At 39.6% G+C, this 25334-nt stretch overlaps 2 protein-coding genes across 11 annotated transcripts in view; one reads left to right on the top strand and one right to left on the bottom strand.

Moving 5' to 3' along the window:
- The window catches only part of drd1b (dopamine receptor D1b), a 112955-nt gene extending 106770 nt beyond the window's left edge, over window positions 1-6185 (bottom strand). For 7 of the 9 annotated variants that reach the window (XR_009792461.1, XR_009792457.1, XR_009792456.1 and 4 more), the window contains exons 1-2: window positions 6063-6185; window positions 3374-3471 (exon numbers count right to left, since the gene is read on the bottom strand). The gene's annotated coding sequence lies outside the window, so the exon portion shown is untranslated. Of the gene's footprint in view, window positions 1-3373; window positions 3472-6053 lie in introns of all 9 variants that reach the window. The other 2 variants (XR_009792458.1, XM_061803120.1) reach the window with 2 other exon arrangements.
- On the top strand, window positions 6130-19064 carry rad50 (RAD50 homolog, double strand break repair protein). 2 transcript variants are annotated; one of them, XM_061803115.1, is made up of 28 exons: window positions 6130-6266; window positions 6985-7122; window positions 7193-7276; window positions 7583-7734; window positions 8274-8459; window positions 8540-8744; window positions 8820-8948; window positions 9089-9254; window positions 9386-9444; window positions 9579-9713; window positions 9794-10000; window positions 10091-10273; window positions 10350-10507; window positions 11124-11299; window positions 11382-11619; window positions 13187-13376; window positions 13479-13605; window positions 13950-14143; window positions 14249-14359; window positions 14465-14557; window positions 14713-14826; window positions 15228-15355; window positions 15455-15556; window positions 15663-15785; window positions 17823-17908; window positions 18246-18388; window positions 18481-18614; window positions 18739-19064. In XM_061803115.1, the coding sequence occupies exons 2-28, from the start codon at window positions 6994-6996 to the stop codon at window positions 18923-18925; spliced, it is 3939 nt and encodes a 1312-aa protein (XP_061659099.1). In that variant the 5' UTR covers window positions 6130-6266; window positions 6985-6993; the 3' UTR covers window positions 18926-19064. The 2 variants fall into 2 exon arrangements, with proteins under 2 accessions (XP_061659099.1, XP_061659100.1); XM_061803116.1 differs by lacking the exon at window positions 6130-6266 and adding an exon at window positions 6273-6500.
- Window positions 19065-25334: the final 6270 nt, after the last annotated feature.

Here is a 25334-nt window from a genome sequence, read left to right as displayed (position 1 = left end):
GTCTGCTCCAAAAAGCAAACAAAAAAGGAGTAGAAGTGAATAGAGATGTGGATATGTCTTTTTTGGTGTTTCATTCTCTGCATATTGACCTTTTAACAATGAATTTGACGGCACTAATGAATCAAATTTGTTCGTGAAATTTCGCCTGTTCATGTTGACCATTGAAGCGCATTCTCGGGTTGCACATTGATCTAAATGGGAGGGCATGTTACTTCTTTTTCCTTAAATTGAAATTTAGATTCCAAATTCCATTAAAGGCTCAGCTCAGGACTTCCTGTATGAAGTTTGCATGACTTCCCAGGTTCCAAAAAAAATGCATGCTAGGCCTCCCACATGGTGCGCGATGTGGTCAAAGCAGGAAATCCATTGCCAGCTTGCCCCTATACATTGAAGAATTGGGTGTGGGCTCGCCCTGGACAGTGTGCCTGTATGGGCATTTGATGCTGCACATACAGTAAATTGTACTTTATCACATTAATTGAAATGATAAAAAGTTAGCTCAATTGTGAGGGAAGAAGCATGTTGCTCAAGAAAGTGGACATGAGTGAAAATTAAAGTGAGTGTGTGAATATTTTAAAAGGTTCCTATTCATGTAGCGTGTACATTTTGCCCATAATATTCACTTTTTCATCCATCCATCCATTTTCTTAGCCGCTTATCCTCACAAGGGTCACAGGGAGTGCTGGAGCATATCCCGGCTGTCAACAGGCAGGAGGCGGGGTACACCCTGAAATGGTTGCCAGCCAATTGCAGGGCACATAGAGGCAAACAGCCACACTCAACAATCACACGTAGGGGCAATTTAGAGTGTCCAATTAATGTTGAATGTTTTTGGGACGTGGGAGGAAACGGGAGAGCCCGGAAAAAAACCCACGCAGGCACGAGGAGAACATGCAAACTCCACACGGGCAGGTCCGGGATTGAACTGTTGAATCTCTGCTGAATTGTGAGGCCAATGCTTTCCAGCTGAACCACTGTGCCGGCCTCACTTTTTCATCAACAGGCAAATGAAAAATGATGAATATAGTTAAGTGTTGTTGTAAAACACTATTTAATGCCCATATGATTTATTTTTATGGCGTGAGGGCAGTTAAAATAGCCTGTCAGTTAGTTTTAATGCATTGTGAAGTTCATGGTTGCTTATATAAAGATGAGTGTGGTCATAAAGTGAATTTTATGAATTTACACCATGCATACAGTTAACCATACACTAACAATCTGTGTATTTTTGTGTAGTTAACGTACTTCTTGAGTTTGTGCACTCCATGAAAAAACAGACTAACAGAATATCACTAAAAATCTATCAGGGACTTTTGACTTTTACCCAGCATTGTATTGTTTCAAAACCTCCCTAAAAATATTTAAAAGCAATTTCTCAGTTTTGTCAGCTCTTTCTGCGTTTCTTCTTCTGTCTTTCTTCTGCGCTTGTGTGTTGCATTCACTAACATCCTGTGCATCCTCCTGGGGCCTAAGACCCCCACCACTCCATCCCTGTCCAGGAATCTTTGGCTGTTATTTTTCATTGCTTCATTTTTTTCCCCCATTTTGTTGTGTGACTGAACATTTTGACAACTAATATGATTAAAAAAAAAAAAACAACAACAACAAGACTATAGATCCTCAAATAGGCAACCACTGACACCGCGATAATAATTCTTAATTCTTAAGTTGGATGTCTGGGCCGAGCTGACTTGGCATCCCCACCTTTGGTAATTTCACGCGCCAGCTCATTCTGTGTTCTGCAGCTGCCAAGGAGCTGAGCTATCGAGCTGGCAGCTGAGATAAGGTGAAAGAACAAACAATACACTGTGGGATTCCCAAAAATGGAACATCACAAAACCCTCTTAAGTGGTACTTTTTTTGTGTATGTATAGTCCTCAAGGAATATACCTTGGGAGAACTGACTATTTGCAATGGAGGGTTACAAAAAGAGTAGCAGGCTTGTCACACAGGATGGATGAAGGACAACCTCTGAAACGTGACATGTTGCAATTCTTCATTTGCTCATGTATGCATTCTTCTTTTGATGATTCCTATACTCTGTGCACGAGGCCACATACTGTACACATTATACATATTCTATACATCCTGAAAAATAAAAGGGTGTGCAAATGTTTGTACTCAAAAGCAACAGTGAATTTTTAAAATGGACAGATGGGCTAAGTTTTTTGTGAATGAGGTAAAAAATAAAAATCTGAATGCCAAATTGTGTGTGTGTGTATATATATATATATATATATATATATATATATATATATATATACCCACTGTCCTCATGTCCTCCCTCACAACATCCATCAACCTTTTCTTTGGTCTTCCTCTCACTCTTTTGCCTGGCAGTTCCCTCCTCAGCACCCTTCTACCAATATGCTCACTCTCTCCCCTCGGGACATGTCCACACCATCGAAATCTGCTCTCTTTCTCTCCAAATCATCCAACTTTGGCTATCTCTCTAATGAGCTCATTTCTAATCCTATCCAACCTGTTCACTCCAAGCGAGAACCTCAGCTTCTTCATTTCTGTTTCCTCCAGTTCTGTTTCTTTATTCCTGTATAGTTTCCATAGCTCTGAACATTGCCTTTGTTCTTAAAAAATGGGAGCCAGCACACTTTTCCTCCACTCTTCTGGCATCTTCTCACCTGAAAGTATTCTATTCTTTTAAACTCCACAAACACCTCTCCACCGATATGTAATTTCTATTCTGCTAATTTTCCGTTATTCATGCTTACAGGTGGGCATGCAGATTTCATTTAAAATCATATGAAATTCGCAAATACGGTTCTTTTCATATGTCAAATGTCAATCAAAAGTGAACAATATTATCTGTGCCATGTTACATTGGAGCTCACGTAGCATACCTGAGGTTTCAGTGTGCATTTATAGCTTGAAACAGATTCCCAAAAATGCATGTGATGCAATCAAACTCAACTGACTCCACCACATGATTATTACTTTTATCATTACTGTATATCTAACACAAAGCAACACTTCAACTGCTAAATAGTTCATGTACTTATTTTTAACTAAACAACGTGCAGTGTTTCAACAATAGTGTGTATTTTCTCCTGTTTGAAGGAGGCACTGAGTCGGTCTCGTTCTGGCGTTTATTACTGTGATGGCCACCACATGAGGCCAAAGGTCTCTGCCCAACAAAAGCAGACTTCCTGGCTTGTTCAACACAACCCGTATGTTCTGCTCATCCTTTTCAAGTCTGCAACTATGGTGATAAAATATATTGTGTGTGTCATAAAATAACTTAAAAGACAAAAAAAGAATCCCCTCCACTGGAGCAGCATGGCTCCCCACACCGATGACGCATGTACCTGCAATTACACCTCAGGAGCGAAAGGCTAATTTAGCTTCCGGAACTGACCTGAGCGCGTTCTCTCATCGGGTCATCTGTGCTTCACCCACGCCTTGCATCTCTCAGTCGAAGTCTGACAGGCGGTGTGCTCTCATTCATCAGTTGGACTGCACAGACAAACGCTGCGTTAGGCACACCTGTATAATGTCATGACATCCAAGGCAGGAGTTGCATCTAAAGTGTCTATTTCTGTTGTTCTCCAGTGAAGAACATCTGTTTTGTACAATATTGGAACAGTTGTGGTACCCGAAGATAGCTTGGACAGGTTACAGCACTCCTGTGACCCTTGTGAGGCTAAGTGGCTCAGATAATAGATGGATGGCTGCTTACGTACCAAAAAAATGGGAATATACCACAAAACTATGATCCCAAAACAGTTTATTTTTATACTATTTTTTTCCATTTCAAATTCATCTTACATTACCCATAAAAGGTAAAGTCAATGACTAACAAATTATTTGACTTTTTTAATACATTGGAAGTGCACATGCACATATGGCAAAGAATCCCTAAAGTCCACTAACAACCCAGGCTAAATTAGTTCCCTTTCATTTCAGGACATTTTAGAATAGGCAAGTTATTCTGTAAATATCTGGGGATAAGTTCAACAGAAAAAAAATGTTGGTAGTGAACTGTGAATATGCAGCAAAGTACTGCAATTCACTTGACAGTATTTTGTCTGGAAAGGGTAAACAAGGATGAGAATGACCAATTTGGAAACCACTGAAAATGCCTGACTTGGGGGGGGGGGTGTCAAAGAGGGGTGCGCTCCCCCTTTTGTCATGATTTTTTTTTTTAAATAAAACATACTGTTAAATGGTGACCTATGGTTACTTTTAACAGTGTAAATACAGGGCAATCATAATATTTTGAAAACTTAAAATATGAGTCCACACAACCAAAACAATTTTGCCAAACTTCAGACATAACAATGTCGACTAAGTGAAATTTATATCAAATAAGCTACTGCACTTACAAATTATACTTTAGAAATAAGGACACAAGTAATTTGTTTATATATGTATATAAGAGAGATCATGAAATATAAAAGTGAGCGATAAAATGCGTGATCTACAGGGCCAGTGCTACAGATAGGCCTAATCATATTAAGAGTTGTCAATTATCTCATATTTGAGAAATTTACGTCCAACCTTTGTGTTTCCTCGTTTGGATATGCCTTTGGATATTTTTTGCTGCTATGGAACCACGGAGTGCACAGCACTTTGCTGGGAGCGTCCACTTTTTGTATGTGTTCGGTTAGACATGTTGATACCGTTTTCGTTCCTATCTCCACGGTTACACTTTTTTCAAGCCATGCCCATCTGAAACAGTTTTTTATCCCGTGGGTTTCATCAATACCCCTGGCACGATCTTCATCTTTTCGCTGCAAGACTCTCACAATACTGGCAAACGTGCAGACCGCTCGATAACATATGCGTACGTATGTTTAAGTTATAACTATGCCGTGGTAAACAGATTGCTTCTCTATGAAATGTTGGGCGGCCAATCTTGATCACAGCCTCACACCACGTCAAGCCCTATCCCACCCCACCCCAAAAGAAATTGAAAAATTCTCACACGTTTCACAAAAATGACAATATCAGCTGAAAAAACTCAGAATTCCGCAAATCCGCTGAAAATTCTCAGCCCTGGTAAACAAAGTCAAACTATGGAATAGAAGGAACTGTGTTCAAATTTTCAGGTTCTGCTGTATAGGCAAAAAGAAGCATTGTGACATGCCGTGAGCTACATTATACACAGCGCACCATTTATGCCTCACAATTTCGTAGCTTCTGTGGCACGTGCAACTGTCATTCACACCTAATATAAGCGCAACACGCACAGTACACCTCCATGGGTGAAAGACATAAGGTCTTGACATTTTCAAGTCAGAACAAGATGAAAATAGAAAGAGGGCCAAGAGCTGGGCAGATTGAGGCTCTTTGAGTCAGTGGTCTGATAACACAGACAGACTGAGTCAGTGGACTGAAAGCAGAAAGTGGTGTGTGTGTGTGTGGGGGGGGGATACTTTACTGTGGAACAGAACAGAGAGAATTACTGAGGTGACTTCATCTGGTATTTAGGACTAGCTACAGGTGGTCAACACCAGAACTTCAATATGGACCTCAGGACACATAGAAATGAAAGTAATGATCAGAAAAGATAACGGGGGTTGTCAGATAATCATACCAAGAGACTTTAACACTTTTTGAATAACTATTACCACGAGTTAAAAATAGCGATACACAGGTTTTTCCAAATAAATGTTTACACACTTTAAATAATTGTAACCCTGATATTTATTAGAATTATTTATTCTATTATTATTTATAGAATTAATCATTTTTAACATGTAAAAAAAAAAAAATACAAATATTATATATTAAAGTGTGTATGCCTTTTTTGGGGTGGGGGGGACACCATGTAGAAATGAGAAAGACAGATAATTATTTACTTTGTGTTTATTTGGCTAATAAAGTGTGTACAGTTGACCTCTCTTTAAAAGCGCCTCACAATGACATAATGCAGTGGCCAACACTGAAATGGAAAGCTTTAGCATTTTTCCTTGTCACAGGACTGCACATGGAAATACTGCCCTCTTACGGTGATCTAAGATTTTGACTGCAGTAATATAGTTTGATGAGAAGATTTATAACGACCACATGTATTTAGATTAGGGTATACATACGGTTGTTACCTTGTGTCCTCCCCCCTCCAAATCGATTCAAATGCACATGGGTCACACGTGCCTACTATGAGCGCGTCACGTGTGGACGAAACGTCAAATCATCCAGTTCCGCTGCAATTTGCACACCCGGAAGTCATACGTTCGACGTGATGACGTCACTGTACGGCGCAGCGCGAAAGCTTGGAGTGTGGGACTGCGTAACGTGAATGCCAAGTAAGCGTCTTGTCGCAACAGTTCGCCGAGGGATGCGAATTTAGTTACGAATTGACGAAATTCTGAGTACTGTAATCCATAAACGTTTGAAAAGCCCGCCGCTGATCTACTTATTAACTGGACGTACGTTAATATTCTCCGCTAGCTTACCGGTGAAGTTTCGGTAGTAACATTCACCTGATACTCAAAAAGACGATTACTGCGTCCGTCTACGCAGCCGGCCAAAGGATTGAAGTACGTAGTTATTGCGTGTTTTTATCATTTTACAAACCGCTTAAGTGCGGTTTGTTTTAATGTTTTGAACCCCTGACCAACCACTCGCCTTCGTGTATCCTGAAAAGTGGTGACTTTTCCTCTAACCACCCAAAAACAGACAAAAATAAAACTATTATATGGAACAAAGAAAGTGTATTGTACAATGCTACGCTTCTTAGGTTCTTACATGAATCAGCAAAAGTTAGGGCTTCCAGGCACAATTTCAGCATGGACAAAAATGTAGTACAACTTTTACAGGTGAACTTTAATCTGACCTTTGGACCCTGAAAATAGGATATGGGCATATCGCCTCAATTAAAACTGTTACATTTTATGTTCTATGTCCTACCTAAATCATTGATCAATACAAAAGCTATGCAAATGCAAAACTGCTCTTGAACCTTCGAAACCCCTTTGAACTACACAATTTTATTTACTACTTGTTTATTTTTGTATCGTACAGGAAGCAAACATGTCTAAAATAGACAAGATGAGTATCCTTGGGGTGCGCAGTTTTGGGATTGAGGACAAAGACAAACAAGTCATCTCGTTCTTCTCTCCCCTTACGGTTCTGGTTGGTCCCAACGGAGCAGGCAAAACGGTACTAGGACTTCCACAGAACCTGTCGTGAAACAAGAAGACAGATCTGAACTGTATTTTTTGTCTTTCAGACCATTATTGAGTGCCTCAAGTATGCTACAGCAGGAGAGCTTCCCCCAGGTTCTAAAGGAGGTGCTTTTGTCCATGATCCAAAGGTGTATTGTTATCATTCTACCCTAGGACATTGTTGTAAAGCTTGTGGGTGAAGTTAATGCCTCGAAACCAGAGGATGGTAACTCTTTACTATGGGCGGTACCTCAGTTTTTATCACGACCATAGTACTTTTAATAATAATATAAAAATATTTATTTTATAAATGTTGCATTACTCCATGATATCAAGATATCACATTTAATTTGTTAAAGGAGTTCTGATGCATGCCAGATAAATGGTCTTGAGGGCTGTAGGTTTCCTATTGCTACCTTACATTCCGATGTGAGCTTTCATTAATGTGATTCCAGGACGCCCACGAAACAGACGTGCGAGCACAGATTCGACTTCTGTTCTCAGATGTCAACGGAGAGAAAGTCACCATCCATCGTTCCATGTCCTGCACCCAGAAAGCGAAGAACTACTCCTTTAAAAGCTTGGAGCAGGTTATTACCCGGCTAAAGTAAGTGATTCTTCCCAGCTGACTCTTTTGTATAGTGGTACCTCAGAGAGTGACCGCCATCCAATCTCTAATGTGGTCACAGCAGAATTTGCTATTGATATAAGTTTTATTTGCATTAATTAGTTTCAGATTCCACTACGCTGGCTTTATTTTAAGTAAAAATTACATAATTTCATTTTCATAGTATAAGCAGAATTTAACCAGCGGAATAACAAATTAAAACAATAGTTAACATTCTCTTAGCTTTAATAACAAAATTGTCTCCTGTGATATTTAATTGAATCCATCCATCCATTTTCTGAGCCGCTTATAATCACAAGGTTTGCAGGAGTGCCAGAGCTTATCCAAGCTATCATCGGGCAGGAGGCGTGGTACACCCTGAACTGATTGCCAGCCAATCGTGGGGCACATAAACATACAACAATCACACTCACAATCATACCTTGGGGCAGTTTAGAGTCTCCATTTAATGCATTTTTTGGGATGTGGGAGGTGTGTGGAAAACAAAATGCTCATGTTCTCTTCATGTATTCATCCAGAGATGGCGCAAAGGTGAGCTTGTCATCCAAGTGTGGTGAGTTGGACCGTGAGATGATTTCCGCACTTGGCGTGTCCAAGCCGGTGTTGAATCACGTCATATTCTGCCACCAAGAGGACTCCAACTGGCCACTCAGTGAGGGCAAGGCGCTCAAGGAAAAGTTTGATTCCATTTTTGCTGCAACCAAGTAAAGCCAACTCATTTGCATATTTCTCCATATCCTCTCACTCTCACTAATTGTATTCCTGGTGTTCTTATTGCCTTTAGGTATATCAAAGCTCTTGACACGATGCGTCAGTTGCGTCTCAAGCAGAACAACACTGTGAGAGAGTGTCAGGTGGAGTTGCGCTTCTTGAAGCAGAACAAGGAAAAAGCCCAGCAAATTAGAGAAATTGTTGCCAACAAGGAGGCTCAGTTGATGGCCTCCAAAGACAATATCCAGCTGATTGAAAGCCAGATTGATCCACTAGAGGTGTATGCAGTTTGTGTTGGATATCCAAGTGGTAAAATGCCATGTAAATAAACGTTTTTGTTTTTTTATTGTCAGAATCGGCTTGTAGACATTGACTTAAAACTGGGAAAAGTAATGAAGCTGGACAATGATATTAAAGCTTTGGACAGCAGGAAGAAACAGATGGAGGAAGACAACAAGGAGTTGGAGGAAACAATGGAACAGGTGCAAGATAGATTGTTAATGAAAAGATAAAATGTACTCTCACCTGACACGTCCTTACACACACCCATCATTCAGAAAATGTATAAGAATTAGAAATACTCCAGAATAGCATGAAGCCAGTAATATGTGTTGGGTACCAGGTGTTCCAGGGTTCGACTGAGCAGCTGCAGGAGCTGTACCAGAACCACCAGAAGACCGTGAGGGAGAAGGAACGGAGACTGACCGACTGCCAGAAGGAAATGGAGCGAGCTGGCAGGGAGTGTCTGAGACTCAACAGGGTCAAGGCTGATCTCTTGGTGGAACAAGGTACAGTCACATCAATTCACAAGCTTGTATAATGTTCGTGCAGAAAGAAAATGACAATTGTTTTGTTTGTGAACAGAAGCTTGGACAAAAATTTGTTAAAGATAAAAATCCATATCCTTCCCTCTTCCTAGGACGTTTACAGCTGGAGGCTGACCGCCACACACAAAACATCAAAAACCGCGACACTGAGGTGATGGGAAATCTTTTTTTTTTTTTAAATAATAGCATACACAAATTGTTCCAACAATTACTAGTGAAGATGTCTTTTAATAAGGACTATTTATAAGTGTGTTTGATGAATGACTTACATTTTCATTGCCATAGGTCCGTTTATTGTCATCCCAATTGGAGGTGGAGGGTTACGACCGACCGCCTTTCACGACTATACAGCTTGCGAGCTTTCATCGTCACGTCACACAGAGACTGGAGCAGGAAAAAGACATGGTCGCTCAGGTTATGGTAAGAAGTTATCCCACTCAGCCAAGCTGATTGTTGGATGACAGTGAGTACCAATGTCCTCTTTTCATTCCTTGAACCAGTTGGACCTGCAAGAAAAGGAGGAGCAGAAACAACAGTCAATTGATGAGATCAGGGACAAGAAGACGGGCCTGGAAAGAACTGTGGAGCTGAAAAGAGACCTGCAGGGAAAGAAGCAGCAAGAGCTCAGGAATGTCCGCACTGAGTTGGAGAGACTTGAAGGTTCATCCGGGAGAATGCAGGAGCTCGAAAATGAGCTGGGTAAAGCGGTGAGCCTGTTAATGTTTTTTTGTATGTGCACCCCCCCCCCAAAAAAAAGACATGAAACAGGTATTTTAGCTAATTTGTTGTGTTTGTAGGAGCATGAGCTGCAGAGCGCCCTGCAGATGTCCAATGTAGAGGAGCTAAAAGTTGAGGTTGTGGAGCTCCAGAAAGAAAAGGCAGAGCTCGACCGAACACAGAGGCAGCTGGACCATGAGATGGGACTCCTAAATATTCACACGACTGTGCGCACTCAGATGGAAATGCTGACAAAAGACAAGGTAGCATTGTCATGCCTGCATGGCGTCTTCCTTGTATGCATTTCCCCTGCTAACATTCCTGTTTTTGGCAAAATAGAAAGAAAAAGAGGAGCAGGTACGCAAGATCAAATCGCGTCACAGTGATGATCTGGTGTCACTGCTGGGCCACTTCCCCAACAAAAGGGAGCTGGAGGACTGGCTCTATGCAAAGTCAAAAGAAATAAACAGTACCAGGGACAAACTGGCCAAACACAAGTGTGTTGTTTCATAAGAGCAGCTTCCAATATGCACTGGAACCTCCAAAGTTAAACGCCCTCTAAGCGCGACGATTTTCAGCCAATATTTCTTATTCCTTACAGAGGATTTGCATTTACTTTGGTCTTTAATTGTTCCCCCGAGTCCCCCCCCTACAAGCTACACTAATTCCAGCAATACCTGTGGAAAAAAAACAATAACTGATGGTATTTCTCTGTAAAAGCCTTCCTGTTCCTTCTCCATCAGGTGTCTATCAGGCATTGTCAATGCAAGAGTAATTTTGGGGGAAATTAATTTTACAGTACATATCTTTATATAATTGAGTGGCAGTTTATTCATTCACTGCCAGGCCTCCCAATCAAAATAAGTATTTGACGTTTGTAGCCGTCATTCGCAATGAATGAATGACTTAAACAGTTGCCTGTTAATGAAAGTTGACTACAAGAAATTAGCTCATTGTACTTTATTTTCTGCTTTAAAATAAGAAAAACTTAGAAGTCAACTTTCGTTACAGAACTGATTCTATTCCTCTTTGGAGGTTCCACTATAATGTTTTTGCCCTTTTATTGGACCTTTCTTTGTCGTGTCAACCTTTTTGTGATTTCACATCTCTCAGTAAGGACTTAGCCTCCAGTGAGCAGAGTAAGAGCCACATCGCTGCCGAGCTGCGTAAAAAGGAGCAGCAGTTGACAAACGATGAAGAAAAGTTCTTCAATGTGTGCGGCAGTCAAGATCTGGAGAAGGACCTCGGTAAAGTTCAGGAGGATCTGGAAAAAATCTCCAAACAAAGAGGTTGGCCTTCCCACAAATGTATGCAGATAAATTGTACGGAATGTAATTATTTGTCTCTTATTTTGCTTCCCCCCCCCCATAGCCATGCTCGCTGGAGCCACTGCTGTCTACACCCAGTTCATAAGCCAGCTGACCGAGGAGAGGGAGCCTTGCTGCCCCGTCTGCCAGCGGACATTCCCGTCTGAGGCCGACCTGCAGGAGGTGATCAGCGACATGCAGTCCAAACTGCGCCTGGTTCCAGATAAGCTGAAAAACACCGAACAGGACCTGAAGAGGAAGGAGAGAAGGCGAGATGAGATGATGACCCTAAAACCGGTCAGGTATAACAACTCAACTCTATCACAGGGGTTTTAAAGTGAAGTTACAATCCAAAGTAACCTCAATTTGTTTGCTCTGTGGTCTATGACTAACATGCTCACGCTGTCACAATCTCATAATTACACTTTATATTTGCATGAAAAACATTTGTAGGATGTAAATATAAAACAATGAAACTACATAAAATGGTTTCATACACAGCATGCTACCTGTAACCTTGTAATGAAAAGTTATATGTGGGGACTTTACATCGATTTTATCGGCCTGATTAGGAATCAAATGATGATTGGCATTTGATCTTGATCGGCTGATCAGTTTTAATGTCATAATTAGCCATTCCGATCAATGACGTGACTGTTACTGTGCCTCACTGGGATAAATAGATGAACAATAATATATTATTTATTGCAAATAAGTATATACAGTAAGTGAGCAAGTATTTTTAAGTTGACACATTGCTCCATCTTGTAATCGCCTCAGTGATCTGGTATCTTTTTTTTTTCTTTTTAACTCTTTAATCGGTGATCAGCACCAAAAATCCTGATTGTTTAAAGCTTGCTTTTTAATACAGCTCCTATATTGCATATTAATAGAAAGGTTTCAAGGTGTTTAATTGTCAATGTCTAATGAGTTTTGTGGCCAGGGACCATTTTTCTTATTCCGTTGTTTAAAAATAAAATTGAGAATACTTAAGTCCACCAAATGACACAAAACAACCATTGAAACCTGTGTATGTTTAGGAAATAGCAGCTTGAAAAAGTAAATACGTTTTAAGTGGACAGATGCTCCAAAGTCAACCACAGTCTGTTCTGTGACATTAATTGTTGACATTTCAAAAATGTCCCATAGGAAAATAATATGAAATAAATGTATAGGATCCAGGGTCAGTGAAGCTTAAAAGATGTTATGTAAGTTTGCTTTATTGGAGTATGACAGAAATTACAGTATGCATTTACTCTTGAGATCCTGAAAATTGAAGAACTCTGCAATTTTAAGTGAAGCAATGGTTTTAAATGATTACCAAAATAATTGTCGATTAATTTGATCAGCAATTAATTGTTGATGAAACACTTAACTGTTGCCCCTTTTCTATATGAGTGATGTTTTAAGTAATACATTATCATTCATCCATTTTTTTTTTTAAATACCACTTATCATGGTCAGGGTACATAAAAAGATGGGAAACCATTCATTCTCACATTCACACTGTCACATTTAGAGGGGTACTAAACCCACGCTATCACTGTTATCATATCATCCAACTATAAAGTTAACCACTGTGCAATAAAAGTAAAAGGAAGTAGTGTGTATTAACTTAACATTTTCTACTGTGTAGTAAAATAAATGCATTTGGGTGTACAAGTAATATTGGATTAACTGGATTGCTGAGCAGCTAGACAATAAAGTCCATTTCTGTGGCTGTCATGCTTTTCGTCTTTACCATTGGTTTTACAAATATTACAAAAAGTCAGATTGTAATTCCTCAAAAGGTTGCTTTTTTTACTGTATATGTATGTCAAAATGATGATTTTCTCAGATTAGATAAAAATGTTTTTCCTGTCCCCAAAGGCAGTCCATTGTGCTGTTACAAGAGAAGGAGTTGCCCGACCTGAGAAATCGACTGCAGACTGTGAACAGAGATATCGAGAGGCTGAAAGGTGATGCAGAGGAGCAGGAGACTCTGCTTGCGACGTTGATGTCTGAGGAGGAAACAGCCAAAGCTTGTCAGCAGGACATCGGCCTAATGGACAGATTCCTGGTAGAATTCTCCTCTTGGCTTCTGGGATGAAATCAAGACACTACCTCATCTTTGCATAAAAAGGGAATTTATTTGACAAGTCATAATTATTGTTCTTGCTAGATGGACTTAAAGGATGTGGAGAGGAAAATAGCTCAGAATGCAGCCAAACTCCTGGGTGTAGACATCACCAGAACCATCCAGCAAGTCAGTCAGGAGAAGCAGGAGACTCAACTCAAATTAGATACCGGTGAGACGACTTCCGCGAGGTTAATGTTTTCATATCTTAATTGAGCCAAGGGACATATTTTACAAATCTCATGCTAATCCAAACAAAAATCACACGAAACCTTATGAAATAATTATGATCCTGCTCAGTTTACCACAAATGTACTTACTCAGAGTGAAATAGGATAATTTCATGTTACACAGCGGATTCTCTCTGCTACCGCACAATGGTTAGGAATCACTGCCTACCTATGAAACATGTCCACCAATGTATGAAAGTAGTTCATCCACCCTCATTAGCTAGGAAGTATCATAGAATGTTATTTAATGTTTGCACCGTATGTCTCAACATTTGCTCCCTTTCAGCATCCAGCAAGATGGATCTGAAACGTAAGTTGATCCAAGACCAGCAGGATCAGATTCAGATGCTGAAAAGTTGTGTGAATGAGACCAAAGCAGAGAAACTCCAGCTCAACAGTGACATGCAGAAGCAGCAGCAGCTGGAGGAGCAGTGTGTCGATTTCACCACTGAGATTCAGACCTTAACAAGGGACATCCGGGTACATTCATTGTTTTTCTAAACTTGTCCCGTCTTTATTTTTTCAAATGGAACACTGGGTTTGCTGAAAAACAACTGTAAATGCTCATGTTCTCGCCACAACCAGGAAGCAAAGGAACAGCTGTCCCCGTTGTCCTTCACCCTCGATAAGATGCAGCAGGAGAAACAGGAGCTGATGGAACGTAAAAGGCAGAAACGGGATGAAGGACAGGAGAAGGTGGGCGCACGTTAATGTTCACTTACAAGTCAAAGCCAGTTGAAAAAGTGTTTGTCCTCTCCGTGCGCAATTATGCTAATGTACTTTATGGTTTGTCAATGACAGATCAACGCTATTAAAGAGAAAGTAAAGACCATCACCATCTTGGACAGGGACATCAACAAGTATCTTGAAGAGGGCAAAGATGAATACAAGGAGGCAAGTTATTTAATGCAATTACACTGACCCTTGACTAGTTCAGTGAGTGGCCAATAAAGGATTAAGTGTTGCATCCAGTTAAAGCGATTATATGGTTCAAAAACCTTTTAACTTTTTGTATTGGGAATGTGCAAACCTATCATGTATTGTTGCAGCAAAAAGAGTCACAGCTTCAGGAAACCAACATGCAGCTCCACGACGCTGAACGACACAAAGAGAAGATCAGCAAAGAGATGGCAAACATCCGACAGGACATTGACACTCAAAAGGTAATGTAATCCACACCAATTTGGTTGTCCAAGAGAGATGTGTTTACTAACCTTTATTGAGGCCAGGTGCATACCCATTTACATATTTTAACTTATTTGTCATCTTGGAAAAATCTCATAGCATACACCACCAAATCAAAAAGTCAATTTACTGAAATGATGATGATCTTGTCAGGATTTACGGCTAAATTTCTTGTGAAATCTTTGCTTCTTTAATCAAACACAAGTGTTATTTTGTTGTCTGAACAGAAATGCTATAGTTGTAGATGATTTAATTGGGGGGGGGGGGATATGAATTGGAATCATTTCCTACAGCACACCTGATGATTTGAATGTGCCCTGACACTGTGGTTGGAAATCACTTTCATAGAGGTTTAACATGCATTTTTTTCACATCTTAGGTGCAGGAGCGTTGGTTGCAGGACAACCTGACCCTAAGAAAACGGGTTGAGGAGCTTAAAGAGGTTGAGGCTAAGCGAGAGGCCCTTTGCAAAAACATAGGCAACATGAAAGTGATGCAATTACGCCAGTAAGAGCCCTTGTCTTTGCATCGCCGAGTAAATCCATGTACAAGTTTCTATTAGTACATTTGATGGTTCTCACCGCACCTCCTTTTCCGGATGTGTAGAGAACGACGTGAAGCCGAACGTAAGATGGAGGACCTGAAGAAGAACCGCAGCATTGCGCTGGGTCGCCAGAAAGGCTTTGAGGAAGAGTTGCTGCATTACAAGTGAGCTACGCTAGGCTGCCGAGCCAGCAGTCGATCACCTCGACAGAACTGGTAGTCTTTCAGCTCTGTTGTGCAGCCTTGATTTCTCTTAATGGCTCACTTTCAGAAAAGAGCTGCGAGAAGACCAGTACAATAAAGCAGATGAACTCTACAAAAACAAGATGATCGTAATACGCACGACAGAGCTAGTCATCAAAGACCTGGATCTTTACTACAAAGCCCTTGATCAGTGAGTGAGACACTCAAATGCACTCAGTTCACTATTCTACAAATTTGGTTGCAAAGTTACAACAATACCAAGATACGCAGTGTTGAAAATGTAGTATTAGAAGAAATCGAAAAAGCTTCTCCTTTTTATTTGGTAGATCCATTTTACAAACATTCAATGCAACCTCTTGCTACTGTGCTTGTCCTGCAACACTGCAAGCTTTATGTCGCTTCCTAATTGACCATCGTTCTGTTTTACGTCACAATCATGGAGTCTGTGGCTCTGTGGTCTCGAACTATGAGGCTTTGACTCCACTCATGAGGATTTGTGATTGGAAATGTTGGAACGGTTGCTGGCCCTGACCATTTTCCCGAGCAGCTCAAGCAGGAGGAAAAAAAAAAACCCTCTTAATTCACTCCACAGTATGCTCCGAATAATATTTTTGGAGAGATTGGATAATCAGGCCATTTTTTTGTTAGTGCCTATGGAGAGAGTGATGGTGGAAAAGCTGTAGTTTTGACAGAATGAAATACCTAAATTTACTTTAAACATAGTACCTTGGCGTAAAGATGCCATAAGATGAGGGCCAAGCACTGCTGTTGTCCAAATAAATAAAGATCATCGATTCCCTTAAATATAGTTCTTTAAGACCCAAGGGCCACAAGATGTCGCCCAAGTAATGTTTGTATTGCTTTGGCCTGAGCACACAAACATGGAAAAGGTTCCAAAAATGCTTAAATAGCTTGAAATAGCATCTGCGATAGCTTTGAAACTTTAAAATCCAGCACCTGCCTCGCTCAAACCAAAATAATCTGTGGGAAATCTCACACTTAGCAAAATCACATGGCAAATCTATTAACGTATCTTGAGAACCGTAAAGGAAATATGGGTCTGTGCATCTCTGTCAAACTCATAATGACACACGGGAGTGACATTTCCCTCACGTCTGCATTGGTTGAGTCAACTGTTTCGTCAGCATTATCAAGATTGCCAGCAAGTAGGCTATGGCCGCCTCCCAATGGGTGACGGTCAGCAGTTACTCTCATCGTGCTCTCAGAGCATGCGAAAGCCAAAGAATGTACTTGGCCCCTGACAACAGTTGGATATACTGTATTATCAACCATAATAGAAGATACACTTTGGTTTAGCATTTCATTTTGAACAGAAAATGTAAAACACCCTTAAGTCTGACTACACTAAGATTTTTTTTTTTTTTTTTCAATTGGTCAGGAGGCATGCCAGCTACTTCTCAAAAATATTTAGTGTACTTTTTGACACATTGCACCAAATGCTCATGATTCATTTTCTCTGTAATTATTTCAAAGGATTAATAAAGAATTGGTGACCACTTGGCGTATGGAATCAAAACCCTTACTACTTTGTTTCGTAAGCAAATCTGATAGAGTTATATGGATTACTCATCTTTTTTATTTCCTATTTCATCATGAGTCGCCACTTCAATTGCCATATATGGGCGTCGGAAGGATGGCGGTGGACTTGCACTTGACATTTTGACCACATTAGACCTTATCTGTTGGTGGGTTTATTAACTCTATGCTTCTAGTTACACAGGAAGTCAACATCCAGTTATCCACAGTTTTATCACCCTCATCAACCTACTTATTTACCGTATATCAATATGACACTATTTCAAATAGAATCTCTTTTGGAATACTGTGACCCAAAATTAAACTGGAAATTGGGCTGCTCACACAGAAGTTTAATATAAATTTTGGACAAAATTTGCTCAAATTTCGTTGAAGAAATTACCATTCACTAAATAAAAGTCAAAGTCAGGGTGCTAGTCAAGGCTTAACTTTAATTTGTTAACTCTGTTACTATTATGCACACTAGAGATTTTAGAGGTTTTCTGTTTTTAATATTTTTCTGATAATGATAAATGTGCAACACAAACCCAAAAAAGTACGCCGTGTGTGTTGGTTTATTTATATATATATATATATGTATATGTGTGTATACTTTTTTTTTCTTGAAAATCACAACAGAAAAATGTTACCTGTATTTAATTGATTTGACTTTTCTCTTTGAACTTTTCAGAGCGATCATGAAGTTTCATAGTCTAAAGATGGATGAAATCAACAAAATCATCAGAGACCTTTGGCGCAGCACTTATCGAGGACAAGGTACGTTAGCCTTTTTGCCTCTTTGACTCAGAGATCCTGCAAAACTGCCACATCAAAAGACGCAGCATTTACATGCTTTTGGCTTGAAACCCAGTAAAGAGGTATCTTGCCATAATCCTTCTGTCCAACAAAACTGGGCTGGAGAAGCGGGTGTCGGGTGTTTTAGCCAGACAGCTTGGCATTGCGAAAACAAACTTCAAGACAAGTCAGACACTGGATTGAGTTACATATAGTAATGTGCTATTTAAATAGTTTTCAATTTTGGGACCCTGTTCGTTGGTGTCAAAGTTCACTCTCAACCGTCCACATCTCGATTGTCGTCGCTTCCTCTCTCCAGACATCGAATACGTGGAAATACGCTCGGATGTGGACGAGAATTCATCTGCCGGAGTAAAACGAAGGCTTTACAACTATCGAGTTGTTATGGTGAAGGGGGACACCGCTTTGGATATGAGGGGACGGTGCAGTGCTGGCCAGAAGGTACTTGCTTGATTTTTAGAAGTTTTGACTTATTTTCTTTTTTTCTTAGCCTTGTGCTTGTTGTGTTTGATTCCGCATTTGTGTATGCGCAGGTGCTGGCATCCCTCATTATCCGTCTTGCCTTAGCGGAGACATTCTGTCTGAATTGTGGGATTTTGGCGCTGGATGAGCCCACCACCAACCTGGACAGAGAAAACATCGAATCCCTGGCACATGCCCTTGTCGAGTGAGTACACACACATACAATACTACTGTAAAATGCATTGCAAGACACAACTCTCTTTTTCTCAATTAAAAATATTTCATCAAAAAATTCTCACTTCCCTTTTCCTCCTTCTTGCTCGGCACAGAATCATTAAGAGTCGTTCAAGCCAGCGCAACTTCCAGCTACTAATAATCACGCATGACGAGGACTTTGTGGAGCTGCTGGGGCGCTCCAGTTACATCGAACACTTCTACCGCATCCGCAAGAACCAGGACCAGAATTCTGAGATCACCAAGTGCAGCATCAGCTCCCTCTCCTCCTATCTGCCCTGAGCAGGCCACCATACGTGTACAGTAACTCCCCTTTTGTTCTGATATTACCTGTTTGGTGTTCCACTTGTTTATTATAGAAGGAAACACCTCAATATACACAAATGTAAAAGGAATAAAAATGTTTGTGATTTTGGTTTGATTCAACTTGTGTTTCTGGATTCATCAAAATCAGAAAGACATTTCATTTAATTTTGAATCTCAAACTTATCCCACAAGGTGTCTCTAGATCCTTCATAAGTTTTCAATTTGATTTTCCCAAAGTGCTATAATTGCATAAGGATCAACTGTTGCGATTTCTTTGAAAAATGCTATTGGTCCAATCAGAAGTAACTGACAAAAATAGAGTTAATATTTAGTTCATTATGGATAAGGAAGATGTAAGTAGTTTGTTTTTAACTAAAGGCTTCTTCATCCGAGTTGCAATCACTTTTAAATTATTTCTGCCTTGTATAGAATATCAATGTTGTTTCAACATGAGTCCGTATCACCCATTCCAAATGGTCGCGCTTTGCGAACGAAAGGTCTCAGAAATGTGATCTCATAGCCTAAATGTCCATCTTTACTGTGATGTCAACACGTTATTCCCCCATTAACTTCAGATCTTGTTTATAACAGGGTGAAATTCAACTAGTAGAAGAACACCCATAAATATGCTGCGAGGGTCAATTTCTAATATTTTTACCGAATATGACAGTCAAATTCAAAGAAACATATCTCATTTTGTTGGAGGCTTAATCAAACAAATCTTATTTCCTGTGTACTGCAGTGTAACAGTCATTTTTTTCCCCCCTGCGAACTAAAGGGGTTAGAAACCACCCTTAAAGGGGTGGGGTAAGATGGTTATAAGTCCCATGCACACGATTGAAGTGTCAGAACGAGCTCGTAGCTGACAATTGAAACAACTCATCAATTCAGAATCATTTCGACAAGGTACTTCTATTAGCAAAAATGGTGCCAATGACCACCGTGCTCCTGCTGCTTTCCTCTATGGCCTCGCTGGGCCATCCTGCAAGCCAGGCGAGCCTCCAAAGTCCCACCGATGTTCTCAAACTCATCAAGGATCTGTTCGATGGCAACATATCATTACCCACGGTAGGCGAATCAATGTTTTTTTTTTTGTCAATGCACTATTTTGATAATGTGTGAAAAGTGGAAAAAGTGAAATTTTACTTCTTTTTGTTCCCCAGGTAGACTTTGATAGGTTAAGTCATCTGGCACGAGGCTCCAAAAGATGTGGGGTGAGGATAGAATTAATTGTTGTGAATGTTCCTGGATGTTGACTATTTTTGAACTTGTAATTTTTCTGTCTCCCACAGGACAAATTTTTCTGCAAAGTTCACGTGCTCATGGTCAAGCACCCAGAGACCTTGGTCATTGCGAGACATATAAACAAGTACAATGATCTGAAAAAAGTAAGGACTACCTCAAATGTCCAATTTGTCTTTTTTTTTTCTTTTCAATTATTATTTTGTGCATCACACTGCTTTCTCACGTTGCAGTTTAAATGTGAAGACGTGCTCCAGAAACTGCAACCGACCGGCAACAAATACCGAATGCCCCTTCTTAAAAAGGATGTCGTCGGATGCATCCACTACAGAATTTGGCACAGCACCCCTGCACCTTCGACAAATGCAACTCAGCCATCAGAATAGACTCAAAGGCCACTTAATGATGATTTCCTCAGAATAAAATGTGTTCACATGCCATCGCCATGGTTTCCAAAGCAGCTACTGTATTTAATCATCTTGGACAGCCCTTCAAGCCTTGAAGCTGTTGTATTCCCAATCATGGGAATTCATTGTATTTATTATAAACTGTTTATTTAAGTGACATATATTATGTCTTGCCTCCAAAGGAAAAAAAAATAAATCCTATCGCCAGCTCATAAAATGTGTTTGGATCTTTTGTCATGGTACAGTTGAGACTAGAGGTATCATAAACCTTTGGTTGTGGGACTGGAGGAAAATCCTACTAGGACATCCCAACTTAGATGTTAATTATATTAATTAATTAATCGTGGTGATTTGTAGTCTGAGCACAACCACATCCCCAGCCACCTGTGTTATATATTAAAAAAAAAACACTTTTTTTAAACTTTAATATTTTTTTTTTAGTTTTTTTTTAACAGTTAGTTTACTCCGTCTTGCTGGATTTATTTATTTTTTTTTTTTTCGTTGTACAGGTGACAGATGAGAATAATGGAAAAAGTTTTGAAATTGTGGATCTTGCTCCAATTTGTTTTGCGTAATAATGCTGTGAAACATGGGCACGGCAGGAGCGTTGTATGGGAATGCTTTCCTGAAAACCTCTTGAGACTTCAGACTCGGGCAGATTCACCTTCCAGCAGAACAATGACCCGAAACGTACAGTCAGAGCTACAATATAATCCAATAGTTCAATTCAGGGATGACTTTAGTTTTATATAAAGACCCACAGGCAAAGGAGTGAAAGACAGAATGGGGGCCCAATTCACTTTGTGTATTTCAAACATTCCAAAACCAAATCACTATGCTCTAGGTGGACATGCTTAGCAGTTAAACATTTTTGAGGAAGAAAAAGCAAAAATCAAAATGTCACGCTTCGGCTGATGAAGGAAAAGGGTATGAATATTACAGTATACTCACTCCATTGTGGGACTTGTACACATTTGGTCATTCAATCTTTAAGAACGCTTAAACATTCCACCAAAACACATTTCAACATATTCAGTGAGAGCAAGAGCCATATTTTGTCCAGACAGCATTAAAAAAAAGAAAAAATCCCAAAAGTAAAATCATTTCAACTTTTTTTTTTTTCATTTTTATTTTTAAAAGTCTGTTTCAACATTTTCATGTTTTCTAGTCACCTTTTGTTGTAGCTCCTGTTTAATTTTACGATTCAAATTTACATTGGGTCAAACAACAAAAACAAAACAACTTGCCTCAGGGTCCAAATAGCCTCGAGCCCCAAATTTGGACAGACATCGCTGCATCAAAGCATAATCATGAGTTACACTATCATAGTAAGTACCCAGACCTAAATCTCACTGAGACTATGTGGTTTAAGGCTTGACAATTCAGGTATTTTGCCGATAAAATATGGTGAAATATTTCGCTGGGGAGATGTGCAAAGCTGGTAGGGAGATTTTTGGAATGTTCCTTTTGACTGGAACACTGAGATTTGTTTTCGTAATCGCACCCACAAGTGCGAAATGTGCCACTTCCTACCACCAGTCTGAAAGGCAGCACGTGTCACCTTTAGATGTCCACTAGGGGGAGTCATATATCTCGCTGTCGCTGGACACGTTATAGAAAGGCCTCCTTACTACCCTGATTGTCAAATTATCCTCTCATCTAAATGACAAAACGAGATAAATTGCCATTCATACTCTTGTCCTGTACTGTATGTCATCAGGCATTTTCATAGACATGTCTCGACCTTAACAAGGACCAGTGCAATAGAAAAGCGATGGATGGGATGTCTCTCAAGAATAAAACCAGCAATAAAACTTTCAAGATTTTAACACCACACATAACACACAAGCATATGGTGGCTGCCCAGTCAGCAGCTAGTGCAAGAAGCAAAACGTCTGCAGTCTGCAGGATCAAAAAAAAAAAAGTTTGCATTTGTCTTTTCATGGGACAACATTGAAGAAATGATGCAACGTTACAATGTAAAGTAATGATTCATACTATACTGTAAAATTACACTCCCTTCAAAATGAGACACAGTTAGGGCAGGTGTCGAACGTTTTTCAGTGCTTCTAATGATTATCCAATACCAAATATTGAGCGATCGAATGAAAATTTATTTGTAATTATAAAACAAAAATACCAAAACTGAATGTGCATGTGAGGTGCGTGTATTTCTGTCCACTTGGGGGTGTCATCGTCACATTCTATCTGTGACTTTGAATGTCCATTCATCCATTTTCTTAGCCGCTTATCCTCACGAGGGTCGCGGGGAGTGCTGGAGCACAAAAAACTGCACTCACAATCACACCTAGGGGCAATTTAGAGTGTCCAATTAATACTTTTTTTGTGGGGGGTGATGTGGGAAGTGGAAACCGGATTGCCAGGGGAGAAGCCGCGCAGGCACAGGGAGAACATGCAAACTCCACACGGGATGGTCCGGATTGAACCCGGAACTTCAGAACTGTGAGGCCAACGCTTGCATGTGTTGTTTTTTAAAGTTGAGACCCGGTCTGGTGAGTGACTTGTGCGTCAGCAAATGAGAGTCTAGTTGCACGGTTTTAGCTCGGGTTGACCAGTCTTTATTTCAATAAAGTAATAGAAAATGCACCGGCAGCTGTGTCTGCAACGATATTAGTCTATGTAGAACATCTTTGACTTCCGTTATTTATCTATGATTATTTTTTTGCGGTTTTCAGTTAATCACATCAGCCCTATACACAGCCACTAATTTCCAAACAACTGGCAATAAAAGTGAGTACAGTAATCTAATCCCTCATTTATCGCAGGGGTTACCTTTCAGAACAGTCTCACAATAAGTGAAATCGACGAAGTAGTGAACAAGTTTTTGCTCGTTTATACATATTTTAAATCTGTTTGAACCTCTCCAGACATTAATCTCCCCCCACAATCCTATTATCCTTCACCATACTCTTACAAGCGTTTCCTATCCTCAAACACGTTCAACAGTAATGCATAATAATGCTTACTATGTGCCCTTTATTCCTTATAATATGTGTTTTAATGCATTTTTCTTTCCTTTTTATTTTACAGTTTTGCTTTAGGGTTAGTTAGGGTTTATCCCCCCGCCACACACACACACAAATACAGCATACACTCACAGTCACACGTCATATAATGAATTATGGATATGATTTTTTTTTTAAAGTGTGCAGTGCACTGAATCAACACTAGGTAAACAATGATATAGTAGGGGTGCACTGTGTTACCCCTATGTGAAAATGTTCACATTTGATCAACTAAGGCATTTGGCCTAATAATCCAATTCCCTTTCTCTGTGTTATGTGACATGTTTTTGCAAGTGTGTACTCTGCGCTAAAGAATATATATATATATATATATATATATATATATATATATATATATATATATATATATATATATATCAGTGACAAGCTACAAAGCACTAGAGATAAATATACAGTAACCAGTTTTCTTTTTTTTTTTTTTTTTTAATTTATCGTCTTAAATCATTTCCAATAATCTCAACTGGAAATCTCCATGTTACCAGAAGACGTAACCACCAAAACACCCACAGTCCTCGATTGTATCTGTTTTATCAAGTTTTTATGCTTACGTCATAAAACGATGAGGATGACTATTCATAGCCACAGAACGTTCCTTTTTTTTTTTTCCCCGGCCGATCTGTTTATTAGCTGCTTAGCCGCAGAAGCTTTGATGAAATATGAAAAAGCTCCAGTTAAGTATTCATCCCGCAAAGAAATCTTCAAGAAACTGTTGTCTTGCGCAGGTGCACTCAAAAGCACTCGGGCCAATCCCAGAAATACACACGGGTGGAGATGCGGAGCTCTCTGGGCGGAACACGTTTCAGCACTCTTCTCCCTCTTGCAGCCGTCACTCGCTGATGTGATGCAATGTGAGCGCTATATGGGCGGGGGAGGGGTGGGGGTGGGGGGGGGTCGGGGTGCAGCAGGCGATTCCTGTGTGTGGTCAGGTCCACGTGTCAACGCCGGTGTGTCTTTGTGTGTGTGCTACTGAACCGTGATGCTTATTGATTTTTAAAAATGATCTTGGGGGGTGTCTTGGCTAGACATTTTGGAATAATCGCAAAATTTGACGAACCTCCCAATGTGAGATGTACTTGATTAAATTCAAGACTTGGACTTTTTTTTTAAAACTGAGTTAAATATATATATACATTGGAGGTCGACTGCTTAATTTCTTTTCTAATTTAATTTAATTTTATCCCTTTTATATTGTGTTTTGATGTGATTTAATTGCATTTTAATTAATATATTTTTTAATATTTTTATTCATTCCAATTGTTATTTTCATTACTTTTTAAATAATATTTTATACCTCTGTGCCTCTGGTCTTTAGTTGTTACATTTTTTTTTAACGTATTTTCAATATTTCACTTTGTGTGTGTGTGTGTGCATGTAAAATTTTATTTAATATGATTTTTTGGTATTTTCTTTAAATCATTGTGTGAGGTTGATGTTTAAGTTTTTCATTTTGTCTTTGAATGTAATATGAGAAAAATATAAACTATTTGTTCAAAAGGTGTGCCGTTACCTTACACCGTGTAATTTGGGGATTTGTTCAAGTTCTAAGTAAATCTGCTACTTTTTTCACCATGTTTTCTTGGGTTTAAGTTGTGTTTTCTTGTCATTCGTTAATCACTTTAAAGTCTAGCATAACAGCTGATTAATCATGGTTGAACTATTTTTGTCATTATTATTTTAATGAACTGTTTT

This window comes from Syngnathoides biaculeatus, chromosome 18 (assembly GCF_019802595.1).
Source record: "Syngnathoides biaculeatus isolate LvHL_M chromosome 18, ASM1980259v1, whole genome shotgun sequence".
Taxonomy (NCBI): Eukaryota; Metazoa; Chordata; class Actinopteri; order Syngnathiformes; family Syngnathidae; genus Syngnathoides; species Syngnathoides biaculeatus.
The sequence above is the reverse complement of the archived record's forward strand: the minus strand, read 5'-3'. Positions and strand labels throughout refer to the sequence as shown.

Excerpts from the sequence above, each read along its gene's own strand:
- rad50 (XM_061803115.1), top strand. The coding sequence starts at position 6,994 with ATGTCTAAAATAGACAAGATGAGTATCCTTGGGGTGCGCAGTTTTGGG. Across the intron at positions 15,557-15,662 it reads GAAGAGTTGCTGCATTACAA|AAAAGAGCTGCGAGAAGACC; the intron begins GTGAGCTACGCT and ends GCTCACTTTCAG. Across the intron at positions 18,389-18,480 it reads GGTGCAGTGCTGGCCAGAAG|GTGCTGGCATCCCTCATTAT; the intron begins GTACTTGCTTGA and ends GTGTATGCGCAG.